General features: G+C 52.6%; 1 protein-coding gene across 1 annotated transcript in view; it reads left to right on the top strand.

The window, feature by feature from the left end:
• The window catches only part of LOC141154020 (uncharacterized), a gene marked incomplete at its 5' end in the record, with an annotated part of 178,194 nt that extends 158,390 nt beyond the window's left edge, over window positions 1-19,804 (top strand). Inside the window, one exon of the mRNA XM_073639444.1 lies at window positions 17,999-19,804. Coding sequence (XP_073495545.1) covers window positions 17,999-18,106 — 108 coding nt within the window. The remainder of the gene's footprint in view (window positions 1-17,998) is intronic.
• Window positions 19,805-25,395: the final 5,591 nt, after the last annotated feature.

Genomic DNA, 25,395 nt, shown 5'->3' with positions numbered 1-25,395 from the left:
TCACTGAGTGCAGCAGCTTCTTCCCTCCATCACTGAGAGCAGCATCTTCTTCCCTCCATCACTGAGTGCAGCAGCTTCTTCCCTCCATCACTGAGTGCAGCAGCTTCTTCCCTCCATCACTGAGTGCAGCTGCTTCTTCCCTCCATCACTGATCGCAGCAGCTTTTTTCCTCCATCACTCAGCACAGCAGCTTCTTTCCTCCATTACTGAGTGCAGCAGCTTCTTCCCTCCATCACTGAGTGCAGCAGCTTCTTCCCTCCATCACTGATCGCAGCAGCTTCTTTCCTCCATCACTGAGTGCAGCAGCTTCTTCCCTCCATCACTGAGTGCAGCAGCTTTTTTCCTCCATCACTGAGTGCAGCAGCTTCTTCCTTCCATCACTGAGTGCAGCAGCTTCTTCCCTCCATCACTGAGTGCAGCAGCTTCTTCCCTCCATCACTGAGTGCAGCAGCTTCTTCCCTCCATCACTGAGTGCAGCAGCTTCTTTCCTCCATCACTGAGTGCAGCAGCTTCTTCCTTCCATCACTGAGTGCAGCAGCTTCTTTCTCCCATCACTGAGTGCAGCAGCTTCTTTCCTCCATCACTGAGTGCAGCATCTTCTTCCTTCCATCACTGAGTGCAGCAGCTTCTTTCCTCCATCACTGATTGCAGCAGCTTCTTTCCTCCATCACTGAGTGCAGCAGCTTCTTCCTTCCATCACTGAGTGCAGCAGCTTCTTCCCTCCATCACTGAGTGCAGCAGCTTCTTTCCTCCATCACTGAGTGCAGCAGCTTCTTTCCTCCATCACTGAGTGCAGCAGCTTCTTCCCTCCATCACTGAGTGCAGCTGCTTCCATCCTCCTTTCATCACTGAGTGCAGCAGCTTCTTCCTTCCATCACTGAGTGCAGCAGCTTCTTCCTGCCATCACTGAGTGCAGCAGCTTCTTTCTTCCATCACTGAGTGCAGTACCTTCTTTCCTCCATCACTGAGTGCAGCAGCTTCTTTCCTCCATCACTGAGTGCAGCAGCTTCTTCCCTCCATCACTGAGTGCAGCAGCCTCTTTCCTCCATCACTGAGTGCAGCAGCTTCTTCCCTCCATCACTGAGTGCAGCAGCTTCTTCCCTCCATCACTGAGTGCAGCAGCTTCTTCCCTCCATCACTGAGTGCAGCAGCTTCTTCCCTCCATCACTGATCGCAGCAGCTTCTTTCCTCCATCACTGAGTGCAGCAGCTTCTTTCCTCCATCACTGAGCACAGCAGCTTCTTCCCTCCATCACTGAGTGCAGCAGCTTTTTTCCTCCATCACTCAGCGCAGCAGCTTCTTTCCTCCATCACTGAGTGCAGCAGCTTCTTTCCTCCATCACTGAGTGCAGCAGCTTCTTTCATCCATCACTGAGTGCAGCAGCTTCTTTCCTCCATCACTGAGTGCAGCAGCTTCTTCGCTCCATCACTGAGTGCAGCAGCTTCTTCCCTCCATCACTGAGTGCAGCAGCTTCTTCGCTCCATCACTGAGTGCAGCAGCTTCTTCCCTCCATCACTGAGAGCAGCAGCTTCTTCCCTCCATCACTGAGAGCAGCAGCTTCTTCCCTCCATCACTGAGCGCAGCAGCTTCTTCCCTCCATCACTGATCGCAGCAGCTTCTTTCCTCCATCACTGAGTGCAGCAGATTCTTCCCTCCATTACTGAGTGCAGCAGCTTCTTCCCTCCGTCACTGAGTGCAGCTGCTTCCATCCTCCTTTCATCACTGAGTGCAGCAGCTTCTTCCCTCCATCACTGAGCGCAGCAGCTTCTTCCCTCCATCACTGATCGCAGCAGCTTCTTTCCTCCATCACTGAGTGCAGCAGCTTCTTCCCTCCATCACTGAGTGCAGCTGATTCCATCCTCCTTTCATCACTGAGTGCAGCAGCTTCTTCCTTCCATCACTGAGTGCAGCAGCTTCTTCCTTCCATCACTGAGTGCAGCAGCTTCTTTCTTCCATCACTGAGTGCAGTAGCTTCTTTCCTCCATCACTGAGTGCAGCAGCTTCTTTCCTCCATCACTGAGTGCAGCAGCCTCTTTCCTCCATCACTGAGTGCAGCAGCTTCTTCCCTCCATCACTGATCGCAGCAGCTTCTTCCCTCCATCACTGATCGCAGCAGCTTCTTCCCTCCATCACTGATCGCAGCAGCTTCTTCCCTCCATCACTGATCGCAGCAGCTTCTTCCCTCCATCACTGATCGCAGCAGCTTCTTTCCTCCATCACTGAGTGCAGCAGCTTCTTCCCTCCATCACTGAGTGCAGCAGCTTTTTTCCTCCATCACTGATCACAGCAGCTTCTTTCCTCCATCACTGAGTGCACCAGCTTCTTTCCTCCATCACTGAGCACAGCAGCTTCTTCCCTCCATCACTGAGTGCAGCAGCTTTTTTCCTCCATCACTCAGCGCAGCAGCTTCTTTCCTCCATCACTGAGTGCAGCAGCTTCTTTCCTCCATCACTGAGTGCAGCAGCTTCTTCGCTCCATCACTGAGTGCAGCAGCTTCTTCCCTCCATCACTGAGAGCAGCAGCTTCTTCCCTCCATCACTGAGTGCAGCAGCTTCTTCCCTCCATCACTGAGTGCAGCAGCTTCTTCCCTCCATCACTGAGTGCAGCAGCTTCTTCCCTCCATCACTGAGTGCAGCAGCTTCTTCCCTCCATCACTGATCGCAGCAGCTTCTTTCCTCCATCACTGAGTGCAGCAGCTTCTTCCCTCCATCACTGAGCGCAGCAGCTTCTTCCCTCCATCACTGAGTGCAGCAGCTTCTTCCCTCCATCACTGAGTGCAGCAGCTTTTTCCCTCCATCACTGAGTGCAGCTGCTTCTTCCCTCCATCACTGATCGCAGCAGATTTTTTCCTCCATCACTGAGTGCAGCAGCTTCTTCCCTCCATCACTGAGCGCAGCAGCTTCTTCCCACCATCACTGAGTGCAGCAGCTTCTTCCCTCCATCACTGATCGCAGCAGCTTCTTTCCTCCATCACTGAGTGCAGCAGATTTTTTCCTCCATCACTCAGCGCAGCAGCTTCTTTCTTCCATCACTGAGTGCAGCAGCTTCTTTCCTCCATCACTGAGTGCAGCAGCTTCTTTCATCCATCACTGAGTGCAGCAGCTTCTTTCCTCCATCACTGAGTGCAGCAGCTTCTTCCCTCCATCACTGAGTGCAGCAGCTTCTTCCCTCCATCACTGAGAGCAGCATCTTCTTCCCTCCATCACTGAGTGCAGCAGCTTCTTCCCTCCATCACTGAGTGCAGCAGCTTCTTCCCTCCATCACTGAGTGCAGCTGCTTCTTCCCTCCATCACTGATCGCAGCAGCTTTTTTCCTCCATCACTCAGCACAGCAGCTTCTTTCCTCCATTACTGAGTGCAGCAGCTTCTTCCCTCCATCACTGAGTGCAGCAGCTTCTTCCCTCCATCACTGATCGCAGCAGCTTCTTTCCTCCATCACTGAGTGCAGCAGCTTCTTCCCTCCATCACTGAGTGCAGCAGCTTTTTTCCTCCATCACTGGGTGCAGCAGCTTCTTCCTTCCATCACTGAGTGCAGCAGCTTCTTCCCTCCATCACTGAGCGCAGCAGCTTCTTCCCTCCATCACTGAGTGCAGCAGCTTCTTCCCTCCATCACTGAGTGCAGCAGCTTCTTCCCTCCATCACTGAGTGCAGCAGCTTCTTCCCTCCATCACTGAGTGCAGCAGCTTCTTTCCTCCATCACTGAGTGCAGCAGCTTCTTCCTTCCATCACTGAGTGCAGCAGCTTCTTTCTCCCATCACTGAGTGCAGCAGCTTCTTTCCTCCATCACTGAGTGCAGCATCTTCTTCCTTCCATCACTGAGTGCAGCAGCTTCTTTCCTCCATCACTGATTGCAGCAGCTTCTTTCCTCCATCACTGAGTGCAGCAGCTTCTTCCTTCCATCACTGAGTGCAGCAGCTTCTTCCCTCCATCACTGAGTGCAGCAGCTTCTTTCCTCCATCACTGAGTGCAGCAGCTTCTTTCCTCCATCACTGAGTGCAGCAGCTTCTTCCCTCCATCACTGAGTGCAGCTGCTTCCATCCTCCTTTCATCACTGAGTGCAGCAGCTTCTTCCTTCCATCACTGAGTGCAGCAGCTTCTTCCTGCCATCACTGAGTGCAGCAGCTTCTTTCTTCCATCACTGAGTGCAGTACCTTCTTTCCTCCATCACTGAGTGCAGCAGCTTCTTTCCTCCATCACTGAGTGCAGCAGCTTCTTCCCTCCATCACTGAGTGCAGCAGCCTCTTTCCTCCATCACTGAGTGCAGCAGCTTCTTCCCTCCATCACTGATCGCAGCAGCTTCTTCCCTCCATCACTGATCGCAGCAGCTTCTTCCCTCCATCACTGATCGCAGCAGCTTCTCCCTCCATCACTGATCGCAGCAGCTTCTTTCCTCCATCACTGAGTGCAGCAGCTTCTTTCCTCCATCACTGAGTGCAGCATCTTTTTTCCTCCATCACTGATCGCAGCAGCTTCTTTCCTCCATCACTGAGTGCAGCAGTTTCTTCCCTCCATCACTGAGTGCAGCAGCTTCTTTCCTCCATCACTGAGTGCAGCAGCTTCTTTCTTCCATCACTGAGTGCAGCAGCTTCTTCCCTCCATCACTGAGTGCGGCAGCGTCTTCCCTCCATCACTGAGTGCAGCAGCTTCTTCCCTCCGTCACTGAGTGCAGCAGCTTCTTCCCTCCATCACTGAGTGCAGCAGCTTCCATCCTGCTTTCATTACTAAGTGCAGCAGTTTCTTCCCTCCATCACTGAGTGCAGCAGCTTCTTCCCTCCATCACTGAGTGCAGCAGCTTCTTTCCTCCATCACTGAGTGCAGCAGCTTCTTCCCTCCATCACTGAGTGCAGCAGCTTCCATCCTCCTTTCATCACTGAGTGCAGCAGCTTCTTCCCTCCAACACTGAGTGCAGCAGTTTCTTTCCTCCATCACTGAGTGCAGCAGCCTCCATCCTGCTTTCATTGTTAAGTGCAGCAGTTTCTTCCCTTCATCACTGAGTGCAGCAGCTTCTTTCCTCCATCACTGAGTGCAGCAGCTTCTTCCCTCCATCACTGAGTGCAGCAGCTTCCATCCTCCTTTCATCACTGAGTGCAGCAGCTTCTTCCCTCCATCACTGAGTGCAGCAGCTTCTTCCCTCCATCACTGAGTGCAGCAGCTTCTTTCCTCCATCACTGAGTGCAGCAGCTTCTTTCCTCCATCACTGAGTGCAGCAGCTTCTTCCCTCCATCACTGAGTGCAGATGCTTCCATCCTCCTTTCATCACTGAGTGCAGTAGCTTCTTTCCTCCATCACTGAGTGCAGCAGCTTCTTCCCTACATCACTGAGCACAGCAGCTTCTTCCCTCCATCACTGATCGCAGCAGCTTCTTTCCTCCATCACTGAGTGCAGCAGCTTCTTCCCTCCATCACTGAGTGCAGCAGCTTCTTCCCTCCGTCACTGAGTGCAGCTGCTTCCATCCTCCTTTCATCACTGAGTGCAGCAGCTTCTTCCCTCCATCACTGAGCGGAGCAGCTTCTTCCCTCCATCACTGATCGCATCAGCTTCTTTCCTCCATCACTGAGTGCAGTAGCTTCTTCCCTCCATCACTGAGTGCAGCAGCTTCTTCCCTCCATCACTGATCGCAGCAGCTTCTTCCCTCCATCACTGATCGCAGCAGCTTCTTCCATCCATCACTGATCGCAGCAGCTTCTTCCCTCCATCACTGATCGCAGCAGCTTCTTCCCTCCATCACTGATCGCAGCAGCTTCTTCCATCCATCACTGATCGCAGCAGCTTCTTCCCTCCATCACTGATCGCAGCAGCTTCTTTCCTCCATCACTGAGTGCAGCAGCTTTTTTCCTCCATCACTGATCGCAGCAGCTTCTTTCCTACATCACTGAGTGCAGCAGCTTCTTCCCTCCATCACTGAGTGCAGCAGCTTCTTTCCTCCATCACTGAGTGCAGCAGCTTCTTTCCTCCATCACTGAGTGCAGCAGCTTCTTCCCTCCATCACTGAGTGCAGCTGCTTCCATCCTCCTTTCATCACTGAGTGCAGCAGCTTCTTCCTTCCATCACTGAGTGCAGCAGCTTCTTCCTGCCATCACTGAGTGCAGCAGCTTCTTTCTTCCATCACTGAGTGCAGTACCTTCTTTCCTCCATCACTGAGTGCAGCAGCTTCTTTCCTCCATCACTGAGTGCAGCAGCTTCTTCCCTCCATCACTGAGTGCAGCAGCCTCTTTCCTCCATCACTGAGTGCAGCAGCTTCTTCCCTCCATCACTGATCGCAGCAGCTTCTTCCCTCCATCACTGATCGCAGCAGCTTCTTCCCTCCATCACTGATCGCAGCAGCTTCTCCCTCCATCACTGATCGCAGCAGCTTCTTTCCTCCATCACTGAGTGCAGCAGCTTCTTTCCTCCATCACTGAGTGCAGCATCTTTTTTCCTCCATCACTGATCGCAGCAGCTTCTTTCCTCCATCACTGAGTGCAGCAGTTTCTTCCCTCCATCACTGAGTGCAGCAGCTTCTTTCCTCCATCACTGAGTGCAGCAGCTTCTTTCTTCCATCACTGAGTGCAGCAGCTTCTTCCCTCCATCACTGAGTGCAGCAGCGTCTTCCCTCCATCACTGAGTGCAGCAGCGTCTTCCCTCCATCACTGAGTGCAGCAGCTTCTTCCCTCCATCACTGAGTGCAGCAGCTTCTTCCCTCCATCACTGAGTGCAGCAGCTTCCATCCTGCTTTCATTACTAAGTGCAGCAGTTTCTTCCCTCCATCACTGAGTGCAGCAGCTTCTTTCCTCCATCACTGAGTGCAGCAGCTTCTTCCCTCCATCACTGAGTGCAGCAGCTTCCATCCTCCTTTCATCACTGAGTGCAGCAGCTTCTTCCCTCCAACACTGAGTGCAGCAGTTTCTTTCCTCCATCACTGAGTGCAGCAGCCTCCATCCTGCTTTCATTGTTAAGTGCAGCAGTTTCTTCCCTTCATCACTGAGTGCAGCAGCTTCTTTCCTCCATCACTGAGTGCAGCAGCTTCTTCCCTCCATCACTGAGTGCAGCAGCTTCCATCCTCCTTTCATCACTGAGTGCAGCAGCTTCTTCCCTCCATCACTGAGTGCAGCAGCTTCTTCCCTCCATCACTGAGTGCAGCAGCTTCTTTCCTCCATCACTGAGTGCAGCAGCTTCTTTCCTCCATCACTGAGTGCAGCAGCTTCTTCCCTCCATCACTGAGTGCAGATGCTTCCATCCTCCTTTCATCACTGAGTGCAGTAGCTTCTTTCCTCCATCACTGAGTGCAGCAGCTTCTTTCCTCCATAACTGAGTGCAGCAGCTTCTTCCCTACATCACTGAGCACAGCAGCTTCTTCCCTCCATCACTGATCGCAGCAGCTTCTTTCCTCCATCACTGAGTGCAGCAGCTTCTTCCCTCCATCACTGAGTGCAGCAGCTTCTTCCCTCCGTCACTGAGTGCAGCTGCTTCCATCCTCCTTTCATCACTGAGTGCAGCAGCTTCTTCCCTCCATCACTGAGCGGAGCAGCTTCTTCCCTCCATCACTGATCGCATCAGCTTCTTTCCTCCATCACTGAGTGCAGTAGCTTCTTCCCTCCATCACGGAGTGCAGCAGCTTCTTCCCTCCATCACTGATCGCAGCAGCTTCTTCCCTCCATCACTGATCGCAGCAGCTTCTTCCATCCATCACTGAGTGCAGCAGCTTCTTCCCTCCATCACTGAGTGCAGCTGCTTCTTCCCTCCATCACTGATCGCAGCAGCTTCTTCCCTCCATCACTGATCGCAGCAGCTTCTTCCCTCCATCACTGATCGCAGCAGCTTTTTCCCTCCATCACTGATCGCAGCAGCTTCTTCCCTCCATCACTGATCGCAGCAGCTTCTTCCCTCCATCACTGAGTGCAGCTGCTTCCATCCTCCTTTCATCACTGAGTGCAGCAGCTTCTTCCTTCCATCACTGATTGCAGCAGCTTCTTCCTTCCATCACTGAGTGCAGCAGCTTCTTCCCTCCATCACTGAGCGCAGCAGCTTCTTCCCTCCATCACTGAGTGCAGCAGCTTCTTCCCTCCATCACTGAGTGCAGCAGCTTCTTTCCTCCATCACTGAGTGCAGCAGCTTCTTCCTTCCATCACTGAGTGCAGCAGCTTCTTTCTTCCATCACTGAGTGCAGCAGCTTCTTTCCTCCATCACTGAGTGCAGCAGCTTCTTCCTTCCATCACTGAGTGCAGCAGCTTCTTTCCTCCATCACTGATTGCAGCAGCTTCTTTCCTCCATCACTGAGTGCAGCAGCTTCTTCCTTCCATCACTGAGTGCAGCAGCTTCTTCCTTCCATCACTGAGTGCAGCAGCTTCTTTCCTCCATCACTGAGTGCAGCAGCTTCTTCCTTCCATCACTGAGTGCAGCATCTTCTTCCCTCCATCACTGATCGCAGCATCTTCTTCCCTCCATCACTGATCGCAGCAGCTTCTTCCCTCCATCACTGAGTGCAGCAGCTTCTTTCTTCCATCACTGAGTGCAGCAGCTTCTTCCCTCCATCACTGAGTGCAGCAGCTTCTTCCCTCCATCACTGATCGCAGCAGCTTCTTCCCTCCATCACTGAGTGCAGCAGCTTCTTCCCTCCATCACTGAGTGCAGCAGCTTCTTTCTTCCATCACTGATCGCAGCAGCTTCTTCCCTCCATCACTGAGTGCAGCAGCTACTTTCTTCCATCACTGAGTGCAGCAGCTTCTTCCCTCCATCACTGAGTGCAGCAGCTTCTTCCCTCCATCACTGATCGCAGCAGCTTCTTCCCTCCATCACTGAGTGCAGCAGGTTCTTCCCTCCATCACTGAGTGCAGCAGCTTCTTTCTTCCATCACTGATCGCAGCAGCTTCTTCCCTCCATCACTGAGTGCAGCAGCTACTTTCTTCCATCACTGAGTGCAGCAGCTTCTTCCCTCCATCACTGAGTGCAGCAGCTTCTTCCCTCCATCACTGATCGCAGCAGCTTCTTCCCTCCATCACTGAGTGCAGCAGCTTCTTCCCTCCATCACTGATCGCAGCAGCTTCTTCCCTCCATCACTGAGTGCAGCAGCTTCTTTCTTCCATCACTGATCGCAGCATCTTCTTCCCTCCATCACTGAGTGCAGCAGCTTCTTTCCTCCATCACTGAGTGCAGCAGCTTCTTTCTTCCATCCCTGATCGCAGCAGCTTCTTCCCTCCATCACTGATCGCAGCAGCTTCTTCCTTCCATCACTGAGTGCAGCAGCTTCTTCCCTCCATCACTGAGTGCAGCAGCTTCTTCCCTCCATCACTGAGTGCAGCAGCTTCTTCCCTCCATCACTGAGTGCAGCAGCTTCTTCCCTCTATCACTGAGTGCAGCAGCTTCTTCCCTCCATCACTGAGTGCAGCAGCTTCTTCCCTCCATCACTGAGTGCAGCAGCTTCTTCCCTCCATCACTGAGTGCAGCAGCTTCTTCCCTCCATCACTGAGTGCAGCAGCTTCTTCCCTCCATCACTGAGTGCAGCAGCTTCTTTCTTCCATCACTGAGTGCAGCAGCTTCTTCCCTCCATCACTGAGTGCAGCAGCTTCTTCCCTCCATCACTGAGTGCAGCAGCTTCTTCCCTCCATCACTGAGTGCAGCAGCTTCTTCCCTCCATCACTGAGTGCAGCAGCTTCTTTCTTCCATCACTGAGTGCAGCAGCTTCTTCCCTCCATCACTGAGTGCAGCAGCTTCTTCCCTCCATCACTGAGTGCAGCAGCTTCTTCCCTCCATCACTGAGTGCAGCAGCTTCTTCCCTCCATCACTGAGTGCAGCAGCTTCCATCCTGCTTTCATTACTAAGTGCAGCAGTTTCTTCCCTCCATCACTGAGTGCAGCAGCTTCTTCCCTCCATCACTGAGTGCAGCAGCTTCTTCCCTCCATCACTGAGTGCAGCAGCTTCCATCCTCCTTTCATCATTGAGTGCAGCAGCTTCTTCCCTCCATCACTGAGTGCAGCAGCTTCTTTCCTCCATCACTGAGTGCAGCAGCTTCTTTCCTCCATCACTGAGTGCAGCAGCTTCTTTCCTCCATCACTGAGTGCAGCAGCTTCTTCCCTCCATCACTGAGTGCAGCTGCTTCCATCCTCCTTTCATCACTGAGTGCAGCAGCTTCTTCCTTCCATCACTGAGTGCAGCAGCTTCTTCCCTCCATCACTGAGTGCAGCAGCTTCTTTCCTCCATCACTAAGTGCAGCAGCTTCTTTCCTCCATCACTGAATGCAGCAGCTTCTTCCCTCCATCACTGAGCGCAGCAGCTTCTTCCCTCCATCACTGATCGCAGCAGCTTCTTTCCTCCATCACTAAGTGCAGCAGCTTCTTTCCTCCATCACTGAATGCAGCAGCTTCTTCCCTCCATCACTGAGCGCAGCAGCTTCTTCCCTCCATCACTGAGTGCAGCAGCTTCTTTCCTCCATCACTGAGTGCAGCTGCTTCCATCCTCCTTTCATCACTGAGTGCAGCAGCTTCTTCCTTCCATCACTGAATGCAGCAGCTTCTTCCTTCCATCACTGAGTGCAGCAGCTTCTTTCCTCCATCACTAAGTGCAGCAGCTTCTTTCGTCCATCACTGAGTGCAGTAGCTTCTTTCCTCCATCACTGAGTGCAGCAGCTTCTTTCCTCCATCACTGAGTGCAGCAGCCTCTTTCCTCCATCACTGAGTGCAGCAGCTTCTTCCCTCCATCACTGAGTGCAGCAGCTTTTTTCCTCCATCACTGATCGCAGCAGCTTCTTTCCTCCATCACTGAGTGCAGCAGCTTCTTCCCTCCATCACTGAGTGCAGCAGCTTTTTTCCTCCATCACTGATCGCAGCAGCTTCTTTCCTCCATCACTGAGTGCAGCAGCTTCTTTCCTCCATCACTGAGTGCAGCAGCTTCTTTCCTCTATCACTGAGTGCAGCAGCTTCTTTCCTCCTTCACTGAGTGCAGCAGCTTCTTCCCTCCATCACTGATCGCAGCAGCTTCTTCCCTCCATCACTGATCGCAGCAGCTTCTTCCCTCCATCACTGATCGCAGCAGCTTCTTCCCTCCATCACTGAGTGCAGCAGCTTCTTCCCTCCATCACTGAGTGCAGCTGCTTCCATCCTCCTTTCATCACTGAGTGCAGCAGCTTCTTCCTTCCATCACTGAGTGCAGCAGCTTCTTTCTTCCATCACTGAGTGCAGCAGCTTCTTCCATCCATCACTGAGTGCAGCAGCTTCTTTCCTCCATTTCTGAGTGCAGCAGCTTCCATCCTGCTTCCATCACTGAGTGCAGCAGCTTCTTCCCTCCATCACTGAGTGCAGCTGCTTCCATCCTCCTTTCATCACTGAGTGCAGCAGCTTCTTCCTTCCATCACTGAGTGCAGCAGCTTCTTCCCTCCATCACTGAGTGCAGCAGCTTCTTCCCTCCATCACTGAGTGCAGCAGCTTCTTTCCTCCATCACTAAGTGCAGCAGCTTCTTTCCTCCATCACTGAATGCAGCAGCTTCTTCCCTCCATCACTGAGCGCAGCAGCTTCTTCCCTCCATCACTGATCGCAGCAGCTTCTTTCCTCCATCACTAAGTGCAGCAGCTTCTTTCCTCCATCACTGAATGCAGCAGCTTCTTCCCTCCATCACTGAGCGCAGCAGCTTCTTCCCTCCATCACTGAGTGCAGCAGCTTCTTCCCTCCATCACTGAGCGCAGCAGCTTCTTCCCTCCATCACTGATCGCAGCAGCTTCTTTCCTCCATCACTGAGTGCAGCAGCTTCTTCCCTCCATCACTGAGTGCAGCAGCTTTTTTCCTCCATCGCTCAGCGCAGCAGCTTCTTTCCTCCATCACTGAGTGCAGCAGCTTCTTTCCTCCATCACTGAGCGCAGCAGCTTCTTTCCTCCATCACTGAGTGCAGCAGCTTCTTCCCTCCATCACTGAGTGCAGCTGCTTCCATCCTCCTTTCATCACTGAGTGCAGCAGCTTCTTCCCTCCATCACTGATCGCAGCAGCTTCTTTCCTCCATCACTGAGTGCAGCAGCTTCTTCCCTCCATCACTGAGTGCAGCTGCTTCCATCCTCCTTTCATCACTGAGTGCAGCAGCTTCTTCCCTCCATCACTGAGCGCAGCAGCTTCTTCCCTCCATCACTGATCGCAGCAGCTTCTTCCCTCCATCACTGAGTGCAGCAGCTTCTTCCCTCCATCACTGAGTGCAGCAGCTTCTTCCCTCCATCACTGAGAGCAGCAGCTTCTTCCCTCCATCACTGAGTGCAGCAGCATCTTCCCTCCATCACTGAGTGCATCAGCTTCTTCCCTCCATCACTGAGTGCAGCTGCTTCTTCCCTCCATCACTGATCGCAGCAGCTTTTTTCCTCCATCACTCAGCACAGCAGCTTCTTTCCTCCATCACTGAGTGCAGCAGCTTCTTTCCTCCATCACTGAGTGCAGCAGCTTCTTTCATCCATCACTGAGCGCAGCAGCTTCTTTCCTCCTTCACTGAGTGCAGCAGCTTCTTCCCTCCATCACTGAGTGCATCAGCTTCTTCCCTCCATCACTGATCGCAGCAGCTTCTTCCCTCCATCACTGATCGCAGCAGCTTCTTCCCTCCATCAATGATCGCAGCAGCTTCTTCCCTCCATCACTGATCGCAGCAGCTTCTTCCCTCCATCACTGAGTGCAGCAGCTTCTTCCCTCCATCACTGAGTGCAGCTGCTTCCATCCTCCTTTCATCACTGAGTGCAGCAGCTTCTTCCTTCCATCACTGATTGCAGCAGCTTCTTCCTTCCATCACTGAGTGCAGCAGCTTCTTCCCTCCATCACTGAGCGCAGCAGCTTCTTCCCTCCATCACTGAGTGCAGCAGCTTCTTCCCTCCATCACTGAGTGCAGCAGCTTCTTCCCTCCATCACTGAGTGCAGCAGCTTCTTTCCTCCATCACTGAGTGCAGCAGCTTCTTCCTTCCATCACTGAGTGCAGCAGCTTCTTTCTTCCATCACTGAGTGCAGCAGCTTCTTTCCTCCATCACTGAGTGCAGCAGCTTCTTCCTTCCATCACTGAGTGCAGCAGCTTCTTTCCTCCATCACTGATTGCAGCAGCTTCTTTCCTCCATCACTGAGTGCAGCAACTTCTTCCTTCCATCACTGAGTGCAGCAGCTTCTTCCTTCCATCACTGAGTGCAGCAGCTTCTTTCCTCCATCACTGAGTGCAGCAGCTTCTTCCTTCCATCACTGAGTGCAGCAGCTTCTTCCTTCCATCACTGATCGCAGCATCTTCTTCCCTCCATCACTGATCGCAGCAGCTTCTTCCCTCCATCACTGAGTGCAGCAGCTTCTTTCTTCCATCACTGAGTGCAGCAGCTTCTTCCCTCCATCACTGAGTGCAGCAGCTTCTTCCCTCCATCACTGATCGCAGCAGCTTCTTCCCTCCATCACTGAGTGCAGCAGCTTCTTCCCTCCATCACTGAGTGCAGCAGCTTCTTTCTTCCATCACTGATCGCAGCAGCTTCTTCCCTCCATCACTGATCGCAGCAGCTTCTTCCCTCCATCACTGAGTGCAGCAGCTTCTTTCTTCCATCACTGAGTGCAGCAGCTTCTTCCCTCCATCACTGAGTGCAGCAGCTTCTTCCCTCCATCACTGATCGCAGCAGCTTCTTCCCTCCATCACTGAGTGCAGCAGCTTCTTTCTTCCATCACTGAGTGCAGCAGCTTCTTCCCTCCATCACTGAGTGCAGCAGCTTCTTCCCTCCATCACTGATCGCAGCAGCTTCTTCCCTCCATCACTGAGTGCAGCAGCTTCTTTCTTCCATCACTGATCGCAGCATCTTCTTCCCTCCATCACTGAGTGCAGCAGCTTCTTTCCTCCATCACTGAGTGCAGCAGCTTCTTTCTTCCATCACTGATCGCAGCAGCTTCTTCCCTCCATCACTGAGTGCAGCAGCTTCTTCCCTCCATCACTGAGTGCAGCAGCTTCTTCCCTCCATCACTGAGTGCAGCAGCTTCTTCCCTCCATCACTGAGTGCAGCAGCTTCTTCCCTCCATCACTGATCACAGCAGCTTCTTCCTTCCATCACTGAGTGCAGCAGCTTCTTCCCTCCATCACTGAGTGCAGCAGCTTCTTTCCTCCATCACTGATCGCAGCAGCTTCTTTCCTCCATCACTGAGTGCAGCAGCTTCTTCCCTCCATCACTGAGTGCAGCAGCTTCTTCCCTCCATCACTGAGTGCAGCAGCTTCTTCCCTCCATCACTGAGTGCAGCAGCTTCTTCCCTCCATCACTGAGTGCAGCAGCTTCTTCCCTCCATCACTGAGTGCAGCAGCTTCTTCCCTCCATCACTGAGTGCAGCAGCTTCTTCCCTCCATCACTGAGTGCAGCAGCTTCTTCCCTCCATCACTGAGTGCAGCAGCTTCTTCCCTCCATCACTGAGTGCAGCAGCTTCTTCCCTCCATCACTGAGTGCAGCAGCTTCTTTCTTCCATCACTGAGTGCAGCAGCTTCTTCCCTCCATCACTGAGTGCAGCAGCTTCTTCCCTCCATCACTGAGTGCAGCAGCTTCTTCCCTCCATCACTGAGTGCAGCAGCTTCTTCCCTCCATCACTGAGTGCAGCAGCTTCCATCCTGCTTTCATTACTAAGTGCAGCAGTTTCTTCCCTCCATCACTGAGTGCAGCAGCTTCTTCCCTCCATCACTGAGTGCAGCAGCTTCTTCCCTCCATCACTGAGTGCAGCAGCTTCTTCCCTCCATCACTGAGTGCAGCAGCTTCCATCCTCCTTTCATCACTGAGTGCAGCAGCTTCTTCCCTCCATCACTGAGTGCAGCAGCTTCTTTCCTCCATCACTGAGTGCAGCAGCTTCTTTCCTCCATCACTGAGTGCAGCAGCTTCTTTCCTCCATCACTGAGTGCAGCAGCTTCTTCCCTCCATCACTGAGTGCAGCTGCTTCCATCCTCCTTTCATCACTGAGTGCAGCAGCTTCTTCCTTCCATCACTGAGTGCAGCAGCTTCTTCCCTCCATCACTGAGTGCAGCAGCTTCTTTCCTCCATCACTAAGTGCAGCAGCTTCTTTCCTCCATCACTGAATGCAGCAGCTTCTTCCCTCCATCACTGAGCGCAGCAGCTTCTTCCCTCCATCACTGATCGCAGCAGCTTCTTTCCTCCATCACTAAGTGCAGCAGCTTCTTTCCTCCATCACTGAATGCAGCAGCTTCTTCCCTCCATCACTGAGTGCAGCAGCTTCTTCCCTCCATCACTGAGTGCAGCAGCTTCTTTCCTCCATCACTGAGTGCAGCTGCTTCCATCCTCCTTTCATCACTGAGTGCAGCAGCTTCTTCCTTCCATCACTGAATACAGCAGCTTCTTCCTTCCATCACTGAGTGCAGCAGCTTCTTTCCTCCATCACTAAGTGCAGCAGCTTCTTTCCTCCATCACTGAGTGCAGCAGCTTCTTTCCTCCATCACTGAGTGCAGCAGCCTCTTTCCTCCATCACTGAGTGCAGCAGCTTCTTCCCTCCATCACTGATCGCAGCAGCTTCTTCCCTCCATCACTGATCGCAGCAGCTTCTTCCCTCCATCACTGATCGCAGCAGCTTCTTCCCTCCATCACTGATCGCAGCAGCTTCTTTCCTCCATCACTGAGTGCAGCAGCTTTTTTCCTCCATCACTGATCGCAGCAGCTTCTTTCCTCCATCACTGAGTGCAGCAGCTTCTTCCCTCCATCACTGAGTGCAGCAGCTTTTTTCCTCCATCACTGATCGCAGCAGCTTCTTTCCTCCATCACTGAGTGCAGCAGCTTCTTTCCTCCTTCACTGAGTGCAGCAGCTTCTTTCCTCCATCACTGATCGCAGCAGCTTCTTCCCTCCATCACTGATCGCAGCAGCTTCTTCCCTCCATCACTGATCGCAGCAGCTTCTTCCCTCCATCACTGAGTGCAGCTGCTTCCATCCTCCTTTCATCACTGAGTGCAGCAGCTTCTTCCTTCCATCACTGAATACAGCAGCTTCTTCCTTCCATCACTGAGTGCAGCAGCTTCTTTCCTCCATCACTAAGTGCAGCAGCTTCTTTCCTCCATCACTGAGTGCAGCAGCTTCTTTCCTCCATCACTGAGTGCAGCAGCCTCTTTCCTCCATCACTGAGTGCAGCAGCTTCTTCCCTCCATCACTGATCGCAGCAGCTTCTTCCCTCCATCACTGATCGCAGCAGCTTCTTCCCTCCATCACTGATCGCAGCAGCTTCTTCCCTCCATCACTGATCGCAGCAGCTTCTTTCCTCCATCACTGAGTGCAGCAGCTTTTTTCCTCCATCACTGATCGCAGCAGCTTCTTTCCTCCATCACTGAGTGCAGCAGCTTCTTCCCTCCATCACTGAGTGCAGCAGCTTTTTTCCTCCATCACTGATCGCAGCAGCTTCTTTCCTCCATCACTGAGTGCAGCAGCTTCTTTCCTCCTTCACTGAGTGCAGCAGCTTCTTTCCTCCATCACTGATCGCAGCAGCTTCTTCCCTCCATCACTGAGCGCAGCAGCTTCTTCCCTCCATCACTGATCGCAGCAGCTTCTTCCCTCCATCACTGATCGCAGCAGCTTCTTCCCTCCATCACTGATCGCAGCAGCTTCTTCCCTCCATCACTGATCGCAGCAGCTTCTTTCCTCCTTCACTGAGTGCAGCAGCTTCTTTCCTCCATCACTGATCGCAGCAGCTTCTTCCCTCCATCACTGAGCGCAGCAGCTTCTTCCCTCCATCACTGATCGCAGCAGCTTCTTCCCTCCATCACTGATCGCAGCAGCTTCTTCCCTCCATCACTGATCGCAGCAGCTTCTTCCCTCCATCACTGAGTGCAGCAGCTTCTTCCCTCCATCACTGAGTGCAGCTGCTTGCATCCTCCTTTCATCACTGAGTGCAGCAGCTTCTTCCTTCCATCACTGAGTGCAGCAGCTTCTTTCCTCCATTACTGAGTGCAGCAGCTTCCATCCTGCTTCCATCACTGAGTGCAGCAGCTTCTTCCCTCCATCACTGAGTGCAGCAGCTTCTTCCCTCCATCACTGAGTGCAGCTGCTTCCATCCTCCTTTCATCACTGAGTGCAGCAGCTTCTTCCCATCATGACTGAGTGGAGCAGCTTCTTCCCTCCATCACTGAGTGCAGCAGCTTCTTCCCTCCATCACTGAGTGCAGCAGCTTCTTCCCTCCATCACTGAGTGCAGCAGCTTCTTCCCTCCATCACTGAGTGCAGCAGCTTCCATCCTCCTTTCATCACTGAGTGCAGCAGCTTCTTCCCTCCATCACTGAGTGCAGCAGCTTCTTCCCTCCATCACTGAGTGCAGCAGCTTCTTCCCTCCATCACTGAGTGCAGCAGCTTCTTCCCTCCATCACTGAGTGCAGCAGCTTGTGTCCCTCACTTCACAGCTCTCACTTCTGTAAGGTTTTCTGTTCGCATCTTATGGGCTGAGAAGTTTCAGGTTCAGAGCCTGAGGCTGCACTACTGAGAGAATCTGACTCGTCCTCTTCTGGCTTGTGTCACATTAATGGAGACATTGTCCATGTCGGTATCTACATCCTGTGTGGTTCTGGACTGTAATGAGTGTACGTGTGTAGATAGTGATGTGGATGGTGATCTACCCCATGTGCACACATAGGGGCCAATTTCTGAAAGCTTTTATGCCAGAAAATTAGTGTAAAAGCTTTGAAAAGTGGCAAAAATGTTGCAGCATTTGGCGTTTTCACACGAGTTTAAATTATCTCTACTGAAATGGAGGAAGCTGGATGGATGGGGCATGGCTACGATCGCCCATCAGATTCAACAAACATGCCGGCGTTTTATTTGCCAGAAGCGCTACTCCAGACCCTGACCGGCGTATCATTACTGACGCAGCGCACAGAGGCACACGCCATAGAGGACATGTGCCGAATTCATTAGGACGCATGCTCCGGCGCCGGGAGCTCCAGCAAGGCTGGCAGACCATGAGCGTCTACTGCGCAAGTCTTGATGAATCGGTCCCAATATGTCTTCTTAAATAAATGGCCTCGTTACATCATTATATGGTGACAATTTTTGAGAACACACTTCTTTTTTTTCTTTCAGACCTGCGGGAAGAAAGAAAATGACGACGTTTCTCATCAGCGAGTGGAAATGCAGGAAATATACCAGAACTTGACCGACGAGTTCTACACAATCCCACCCAAGAAATAAGCCAAGCGTACAGGCAGACAGCTCTATGCTACAGATAGTGCCGGTGTTGCGTCTAGGTTTTTGTTCACACAGAGCAGTTTTTGGTGGGTCTTTATTCATCCATCCTGTGTGACCCCTGATGCACGTTCAGTCCTGCAGGGTAATCTGGGTTTTGTGATCACCATACAGTTATGTGATATCGGCAGGTTCATGGATCATTCAGACGTCCGATTATTCCACGTACAAGGATAACGGACTGATTATTCGGATCAGACTCTGATCATAGTTTGGTCTCAGTATCATCAGTTTTTCTCATACTTAGAAGAAGGTGAAGAAACTTTTCCTTCATTCTCCATGTGTCAGTCCAAGAAAATCGGAGCGCCCCCCAGATGTCATCGGAGTGCCCCCCAGATGTCATCGGAGTGTGGTGCAAGTTTTCATGGACCCATAGACTTGCATTGCCAATTTTGATATGACGATCGGATCATAACCGGGCATGTCTCCAATATTTTCTGTGGACCAATCCTTCCAAGCAAAAGCTCTGACATGTTCACATCCCCATAGAGTATAATAAATACGGGTTTAATCTGCAGAGAACCTGATGTCTGAAGGAGCCCAAAGTTGGGCTTCTTTCTGGGTTAATTTCGACAGCAATTCCTAGCCTGAGGGCTCGCTCACATGAGCGTACAACACGGCCCGGTGCTATGTGATGTTTTATCGGATAGCACTCGGCCCAATGTTATACTATGGGGCAGCACAGATCTGCAAATATATTATCATCAATCAGCATGAGAAAAGGATTGCAGCATGCTGCGAGGGCATCCGAGAATGCGCACCCATGCAGGTCTATGGGTGCATGTGAAACATTGGCATTCAACGTTTTTACCCCTGAAGAAGCCACATCAACCGGTGGCGATACGCGTGGGGCTTCTCCCTCCTCCAACAGACCATGGACAGGTTTACCAGAAGTGACCCTGCTTTTACTCTATAAGCTTTATTCTGTTCATCTACCTGCATGTAGATATTGAAGAAGCGAGGGCCATTTCTCACATATCAGACAATACTATGTGCCCAGGGTCATCCCCCATGTATCTATACCACGTGTCCTGGACCTGTTGGTGTAACTGCATTTTTGTGCTTCTCCTCACTATATGTGTGGCACCCCAGGGGTCTGGTTACCACAGTAATAGAAATATTACGTCTGAGAGCAAGTGGGAGGTTTCCTGGTCAGGAGCCCTTAAGCATGCAACACCTCCTGCCCAGTCCTGGGAGGGGAGGAATCTGCCCTTATAAACTGGGTCTGGGGCAGGGTTAGGTTAGAGAGGCAGAGCCTGGAGTGAAGTTCCAGACATGGGTCAAGAAACAGCTAGGAGCTCTGTAGGAGCAGGAGCTGAGTGCCAGGGACTGGAAGCAGATATTGCTCGTCCTGGCTGAAGAGACTACGACCGGACAACGGAGTCCGAGGCTGTGGGAACCTCTAAGTCCAGCAGCAGAAACCAGCCGGCAGGGGATTCCAGGTCCTCTGGCCATAGAAGCCCGGAGGCTCAGTCACAAGGAAGGGACCAGCACCGCCATCGAGGAGCGGAGGCTATCAGAAGGCCCCAAGTCACCAGCCATACGGGTGAGCACCACACGGTATACTCTGGGACGTGGGCTATTTCCACTCGCTTACAGCAAGGTAGCCAGGAAGAGTGCAGATAGACGGGGAGGCCTACAACTCCACCTGGCCAGGGCAACTCCTGCTTGCTCGCAGACTGACCAGGCCCCTTATGCTAGCCATTACTCCCGGGAGGGTCTGCCTTAATATCATCAGTAAAGACCCTGAACTGCACTGCAAAGACTCTGAGTCGTTCCTGCTTTCTCACCGCATACAGCACTAATAGTACTGGGATGCCCATGCACCATCACTCCCATCATCCACATTCCCTGCCCTGAGGCCATACTCTTCCCGTGGGGAGTTATCCCATCTTTAGCTGCGCACACCACACCAGCCTCAGTGGACTGCCTCGCAGTGGCGGTAAACCCTGACCGCAATCCACGGGTGGCGTAGTCGGACATTAAACCACAAAAAACCCTATAAAGACTGCCACTGGTTTGACCACCCTAAGCCACGGGACCGGGGCGCCACCACGGAGACTACATCCCCCAGAGACCCAGCTCCGGGTAACCCACACATGTGCACACACGGCCCAGGGGGCGCGTCAACTTTGGCGTAGTCGGCAGGATTCAAACCAACCCGCGACAAATGGGTATTGCGTGCCTGAAAAAGACTTTGCACTTACCTGAAGGAGAGTTTTCCCACCATCCGGAGCCGTTTCCCGCAATCTTCAGTCGACTCCCGCCATCTTCAGAAGTTTCCCGCCATCCGCAGCTGTTTTCCCGCCATCCGCAGTCGTTTTCCCGCCATCGGACGCCATCTTCGGGAAGCCGCGCGGGAAGAAGAGGGGCGTGGACACCGAAAGCGCGCGAGACCCGAAGCTCCGCCCCACGCACCGACACTGCGCAAGGTCCTGGAAGGGAGAGAGAGCGACGCTGACGTCACCAGGACACGACGCAAGGTCCTCATCCGGAGCAGCACCAGCGGAGCCGCGGCCTACAGAAGAGGATAGTCGGAAGGTAGGCCACACTTAACTAGGGGGGAGGAAGATGACGGACACTCTACCACCAGCGCGGCCACTGCCGCAGTAATGCCGTTCACGATGCCTTACATCCCCGGAGCCGCCTGGCTGCCCCAATACTCAGGGGAGTCGCATACCCTAAGCGACTATATAGAGAGACTGTACAGCCTATTTAAGGTATACCCCCTGACGGAGGGCCAGAAAGTGAGCATATTGATAGGCCAGCTAACCGGCGCAGCCCAGCGTGAAGTAAAGTCCTGGTCAGTCCGGGACAAGGAGACCGTAAAGGAGATCTTAGCCCGGCTGAAGGACACTTTTGATACCCGCACCTCAGCTGAGATCAAAATGAGATATTATGGGTGCAAGCAGCGGGCCCAAGACAGTATAAGAGACTATGCTTTGAGTTTGCAAGAGGCCCTGGGAGCCATTAAACAGGCAGACCCTGACAGTGTGCGGAATGCAGATGAACTGTTAACTGAGCAATTCATTGAGGGTCTGCTGTCCAACGCCCACCGAACCCAGTTACGTGCAATGGCCTTGCAGAACCCTGGTTTAGACTTTGCAAAGTTCAGAGACAGGGCCATCCGGGTGCTCAGAGAACCGGCACCGGGTAGCGCTGTAACCCACCGGCGCCCTGCTATTACCTATCACCAGGAGGCGGCGCCCTTGTCCGCAGAGCCTATAGGAGCTGGTGCGCAGGCTTTGGACAACAACCCGGCTACAGACCTGCACCATCAGGTCCAAGAGCTAACTAAAAGAGTAGCCGCGCTCACCCGAACTGTGCAGTCTTTACAGGTCTCCCCTCCAGGAAGGATCAAGCTGGCCACCAGTCCGGAAGACGTCCCGTGGTACCGACAGAGGAGGATCCCATCGTCCAGAGGAAGACCCAGCAACAGATACAACGAGGACGGACAACACATCTGCCGCCGCTGCAATCAACCCGGACATATGGCAAGGTACTGTCATTTAAACGGGCACAAGCTGGGGCAGAGGGCCAACCCCCAGACCATAAGATCATCAGGCCCATCGAACTGGTGTGATAAATACGTAGGGGGACGTCCGGTCTTGCCTGTGGTACTGGATGGCATTCCTTTGAGTGCCCTACTAGACACTGGGTCACAGATGACAACCATCCCGTACCTGCTCTTTAAGCGGTACTGGAATGACTCGGACATAACCCGCTACCCAGATGACGACCTGAGTATCATCGCCAGCAATGGTCAGCCCGTGCCGCAAGTGGGGTTCAAAGACGTGACCATTAAGGTCGGTACGGTCGAACTGGCGGCACAAGGACTGATTATTGTGGACATTGACCGTCATTAGAGTCACCCTAGAATAACCTTGAGAACTAACGTGATTGAAAATTGTCTTGCAGAGGTGATTCTCATTTTACAGCAGGTTGCCAAGAACGCCAGTTCCAGCCAGCAGCGTGTCCTCCAAAAAGAGATCCGGGCACTGATGAAGCGGCAACAGGTGGAATTATCTGGTGGTGAGATTGGTAGCGTGAGAATGTGTGACCCGTTCCCTATTGCCATGCCCCCGAAAAGTGAGATGATGATCTGGTGCCGGGCAGCTATTGGTCTGAGAGGTAGAGACTACCAAGCAATGGTAGAACCCGTCTACTCAGACAGTAGGTCCACCATTTTGACAGCACGGGGGGTGGTCGATGTACGCCATGGGAGGGTGCCCGTCCGCATCATAAATATCGGGGAGAGAGAAGTATACCTGCCCCGGTATGCCACGCTAGCCAATTTGTTCACCATAAACCAAAATTCTGTAAAGGCCGTAGAACCCTTGCCTCCATCTCAACCAGAGGAAGGTAACGGCTCTAAGAAACAAATGGAGGACTGGTGTCAGCAACTGCATTTGGGTACTGACTCCACTCCCTCACACCAAAAACAGGGAGTCTACCGGGTGGTTCAGGAGTACGAGAGGGTCTTTAGTAAACACCCGCTAGACTTTGGGCGAGTAAAGGGGGTAGAACATCACATCCCCACAGGAGACCATCCGCCCATAAAGGAAAGATACCGACCTGTACCCCCTGCACACTATCAGCATGCAAAGGGGATGCTGCGGGACATGAAGGAGGCTGGGGTAATCAGGGACAGCTGTAGCCCCTGGGCAGCTCCACTAGTTCTAGTGAAAAAGAAGGACAACACAATGAGAATGTGTGTAGACTACAGAAAGGTCAACCGTATCACACACAAAGATGCGTACCCGTTACCTAGGATAGAAGAATCTTTAGCTGCATTAAAATCTGCTAACTTCTTCTCCACTTTGGATCTTACTAGCGGGTACTGGCAGGTTCCTGTAGCAGAGGCAGACAAGGAGAAGACTGCATTCACCACCCCGATGGGCCTCAGCGAATTCAACTGTATGCCGTTCGGGCTCTGCAACGCACCAGGAACCTTCCAACGGTTGATGGAATGCTGTCTGGGACACCGGAATTTCGAGACGGTCCTGTTATACCTGGACGATGTCATCGTTTATTCCAAAACCTACGAGGACCATCTGAAACACCTGGCAGAAGTGTTTGACGCCCTGGCAAGCTACAGCCTAAAGGTGAAACCCTCCAAGTGTCACCTCCTGAAACCAAAGGTGCAGTAACTGGGACACATGGTGAGTGCTGATGGAGTGGCTCCCGACCTCGATAAGATCACCGTGATTAAAGACAGGCCAAGACCCTCCAGCATAAAGGAAGTGTGGCAGTTTCTCGGGTTGGTGGCTACTACCGAAGATTCATTCCCGGTTTCACCAAAATGGCAGCTCCTATGCAGGACCTCCTGATAGGTCAATCCAGGAAGGCCAAGAACCAGAAGCCGCCCTTCAGGTGGGAAAAGCTGGAAGAAGAGTCCTTCCGCCAGCTGAAGATGGCCGTCACGGGAGATGAAATGCTGGCGTACCCTGACTACAGCCAGCCCTTTATCCTCCACACGGACGCGAGCAACATCGGGCTAGGAGCCGTACTGTCCCAGATCCAGCAGGGGAAAGAACGGGTAATCGCTTACGCCAGTTGAAAACTACGACCCACAGAGAGAAACCCTGAGAATTATAGCTCATTCAAGCTAGAGTTCCTGGCAGTGGTGTGGGCAGTGACCGAACGTTTCAAGCATTACCTTGCCTCTTCCAAGTTCACCGTGTACACGGATAACAACCCGTTGACACACCTGGACACTGCAAGACTTGGTGCCCTGGAGCAGAGATGGATGGCCCGCCTATCCAACTACGAATTCACCATCAAATACCAGGCGGGACGCTCAAATGCCAACGCGGATGCCCTGTCTAGAATGCCAAACTTACCAGATGTAGGAGAATATCCAGAAGAACTGGAAGAAATCGAACTCCCCGCATTCCACCGCCATGGGATTACCCTGTATTCCCACCGTGTGAGGGACAGGCGCTCTGCTACGTTCAATCCCTTACCCCACTACAGCTGGGCAGAGACACAGGACAGTAATCCCGCAGTCCGTCTGGTGAAGGAAATGCTGACACAGGCTGATGCCCGTCTTGACCCAGAGGAGACCAAGCAACTGTGGAAGGAGAAAAGCAGGCTGTTTCTTTACAAGGAGAAGCTGTGCCAGAGAATGGTCAACTCTAGAACACATGAGCTGACCTGGCAGGCAGTGGTCCCAAGACGAGACGCGGCTATGGTTCTGGAGGCGTACCACGACGGAGCAGGACACTTCGGATGGAAGAAGCTGGAGTACTTGTTGTGTGAACGGTCCTACTGGGTAGGCATGAGAGGAGCCATCGAGAGGTGGTGCAGAGACTGTGGCCCGTGCAACCTAAGAAGAAAGGACCATGCCAGCCAGAAGAGTCCCCTGGAACTGGTAGCCCTGGACCATGTGAAACTGGCTCCAAGCAAATCTGGGTACATTTACGCCCTTACCATCGTAGATCACTACTCCCGGTTCCTGGTGGTGGTCCCTGTCAAGGGCTTAACGGCCCAAACAGCAGCCAGAGCCTTCCAACTGCACTTCTGCCGTCCACACGGGTATCCGGAGCAAGTGCTGACGGACCAAGGACCAGCCTTCGAAGCGGAGGTCTTCCAAGAGTTCTGCAATCTGTATGGCTGCAGGAAGATAAGAACAATGCCCTATCACCCTCAGACTAACGGACTATGTGAGAAAATGAACCAGGTGGTGATGGACTTGCTGAAAACGTTGCCCCTGGAGGAACGCAGTCTGTGGCCTGAAAAACTGCCTGATTTGGTGGACTTGTACAATCACATCCCCGTAGGCTCCACCAACTGTACCCCGGCTTACCTAGAATCATAGAATGGTAGAGTTGGAAGGGACCTCCTGGGTCATCTGGTCCAACCCCCTGCTCAAAGCAGGATTCACTAAATCATCTCAGACAGATGTCTGTCCAGCCTCTGTTTGAAGACGTCCATTGAAGGGGAACTCACCACCTCTCGTGGCAGCCTGTTCCACTCATTAATCACCCTAACTGTCAAAAAGTTTTTTCTAATATCTAATCTGTGTCTCCTCCCATTTAGTTTCATCCCATTGCTTCTAGTCTTTCCTTGTGCAAATGAGAATAAAGATGATCCTTCTACAATGTGACAGCCCTTGACATATTTGTAGACAGCTATTAAGTCTCCTCTCAGTCTTCTTTTTTGCAAGCTAAACATTCCCAAATCCTGCAACCGTTCCTCATAGGACATGGTTTGCAGACCAGTCACCATTCTGG

The sequence above is a fragment of the Phyllobates terribilis genome, unplaced genomic scaffold (genome assembly GCF_046119375.1).
Source record: "Phyllobates terribilis strain yellow unplaced genomic scaffold, ASM4611937v1 Scaffold_1__5_contigs__length_1240528914, whole genome shotgun sequence".
In the NCBI taxonomy this organism is placed as follows: domain Eukaryota; kingdom Metazoa; phylum Chordata; class Amphibia; order Anura; family Dendrobatidae; genus Phyllobates; species Phyllobates terribilis.
The sequence above is the reverse complement of the archived record's forward strand: the minus strand, read 5'-3'. Positions and strand labels throughout refer to the sequence as shown.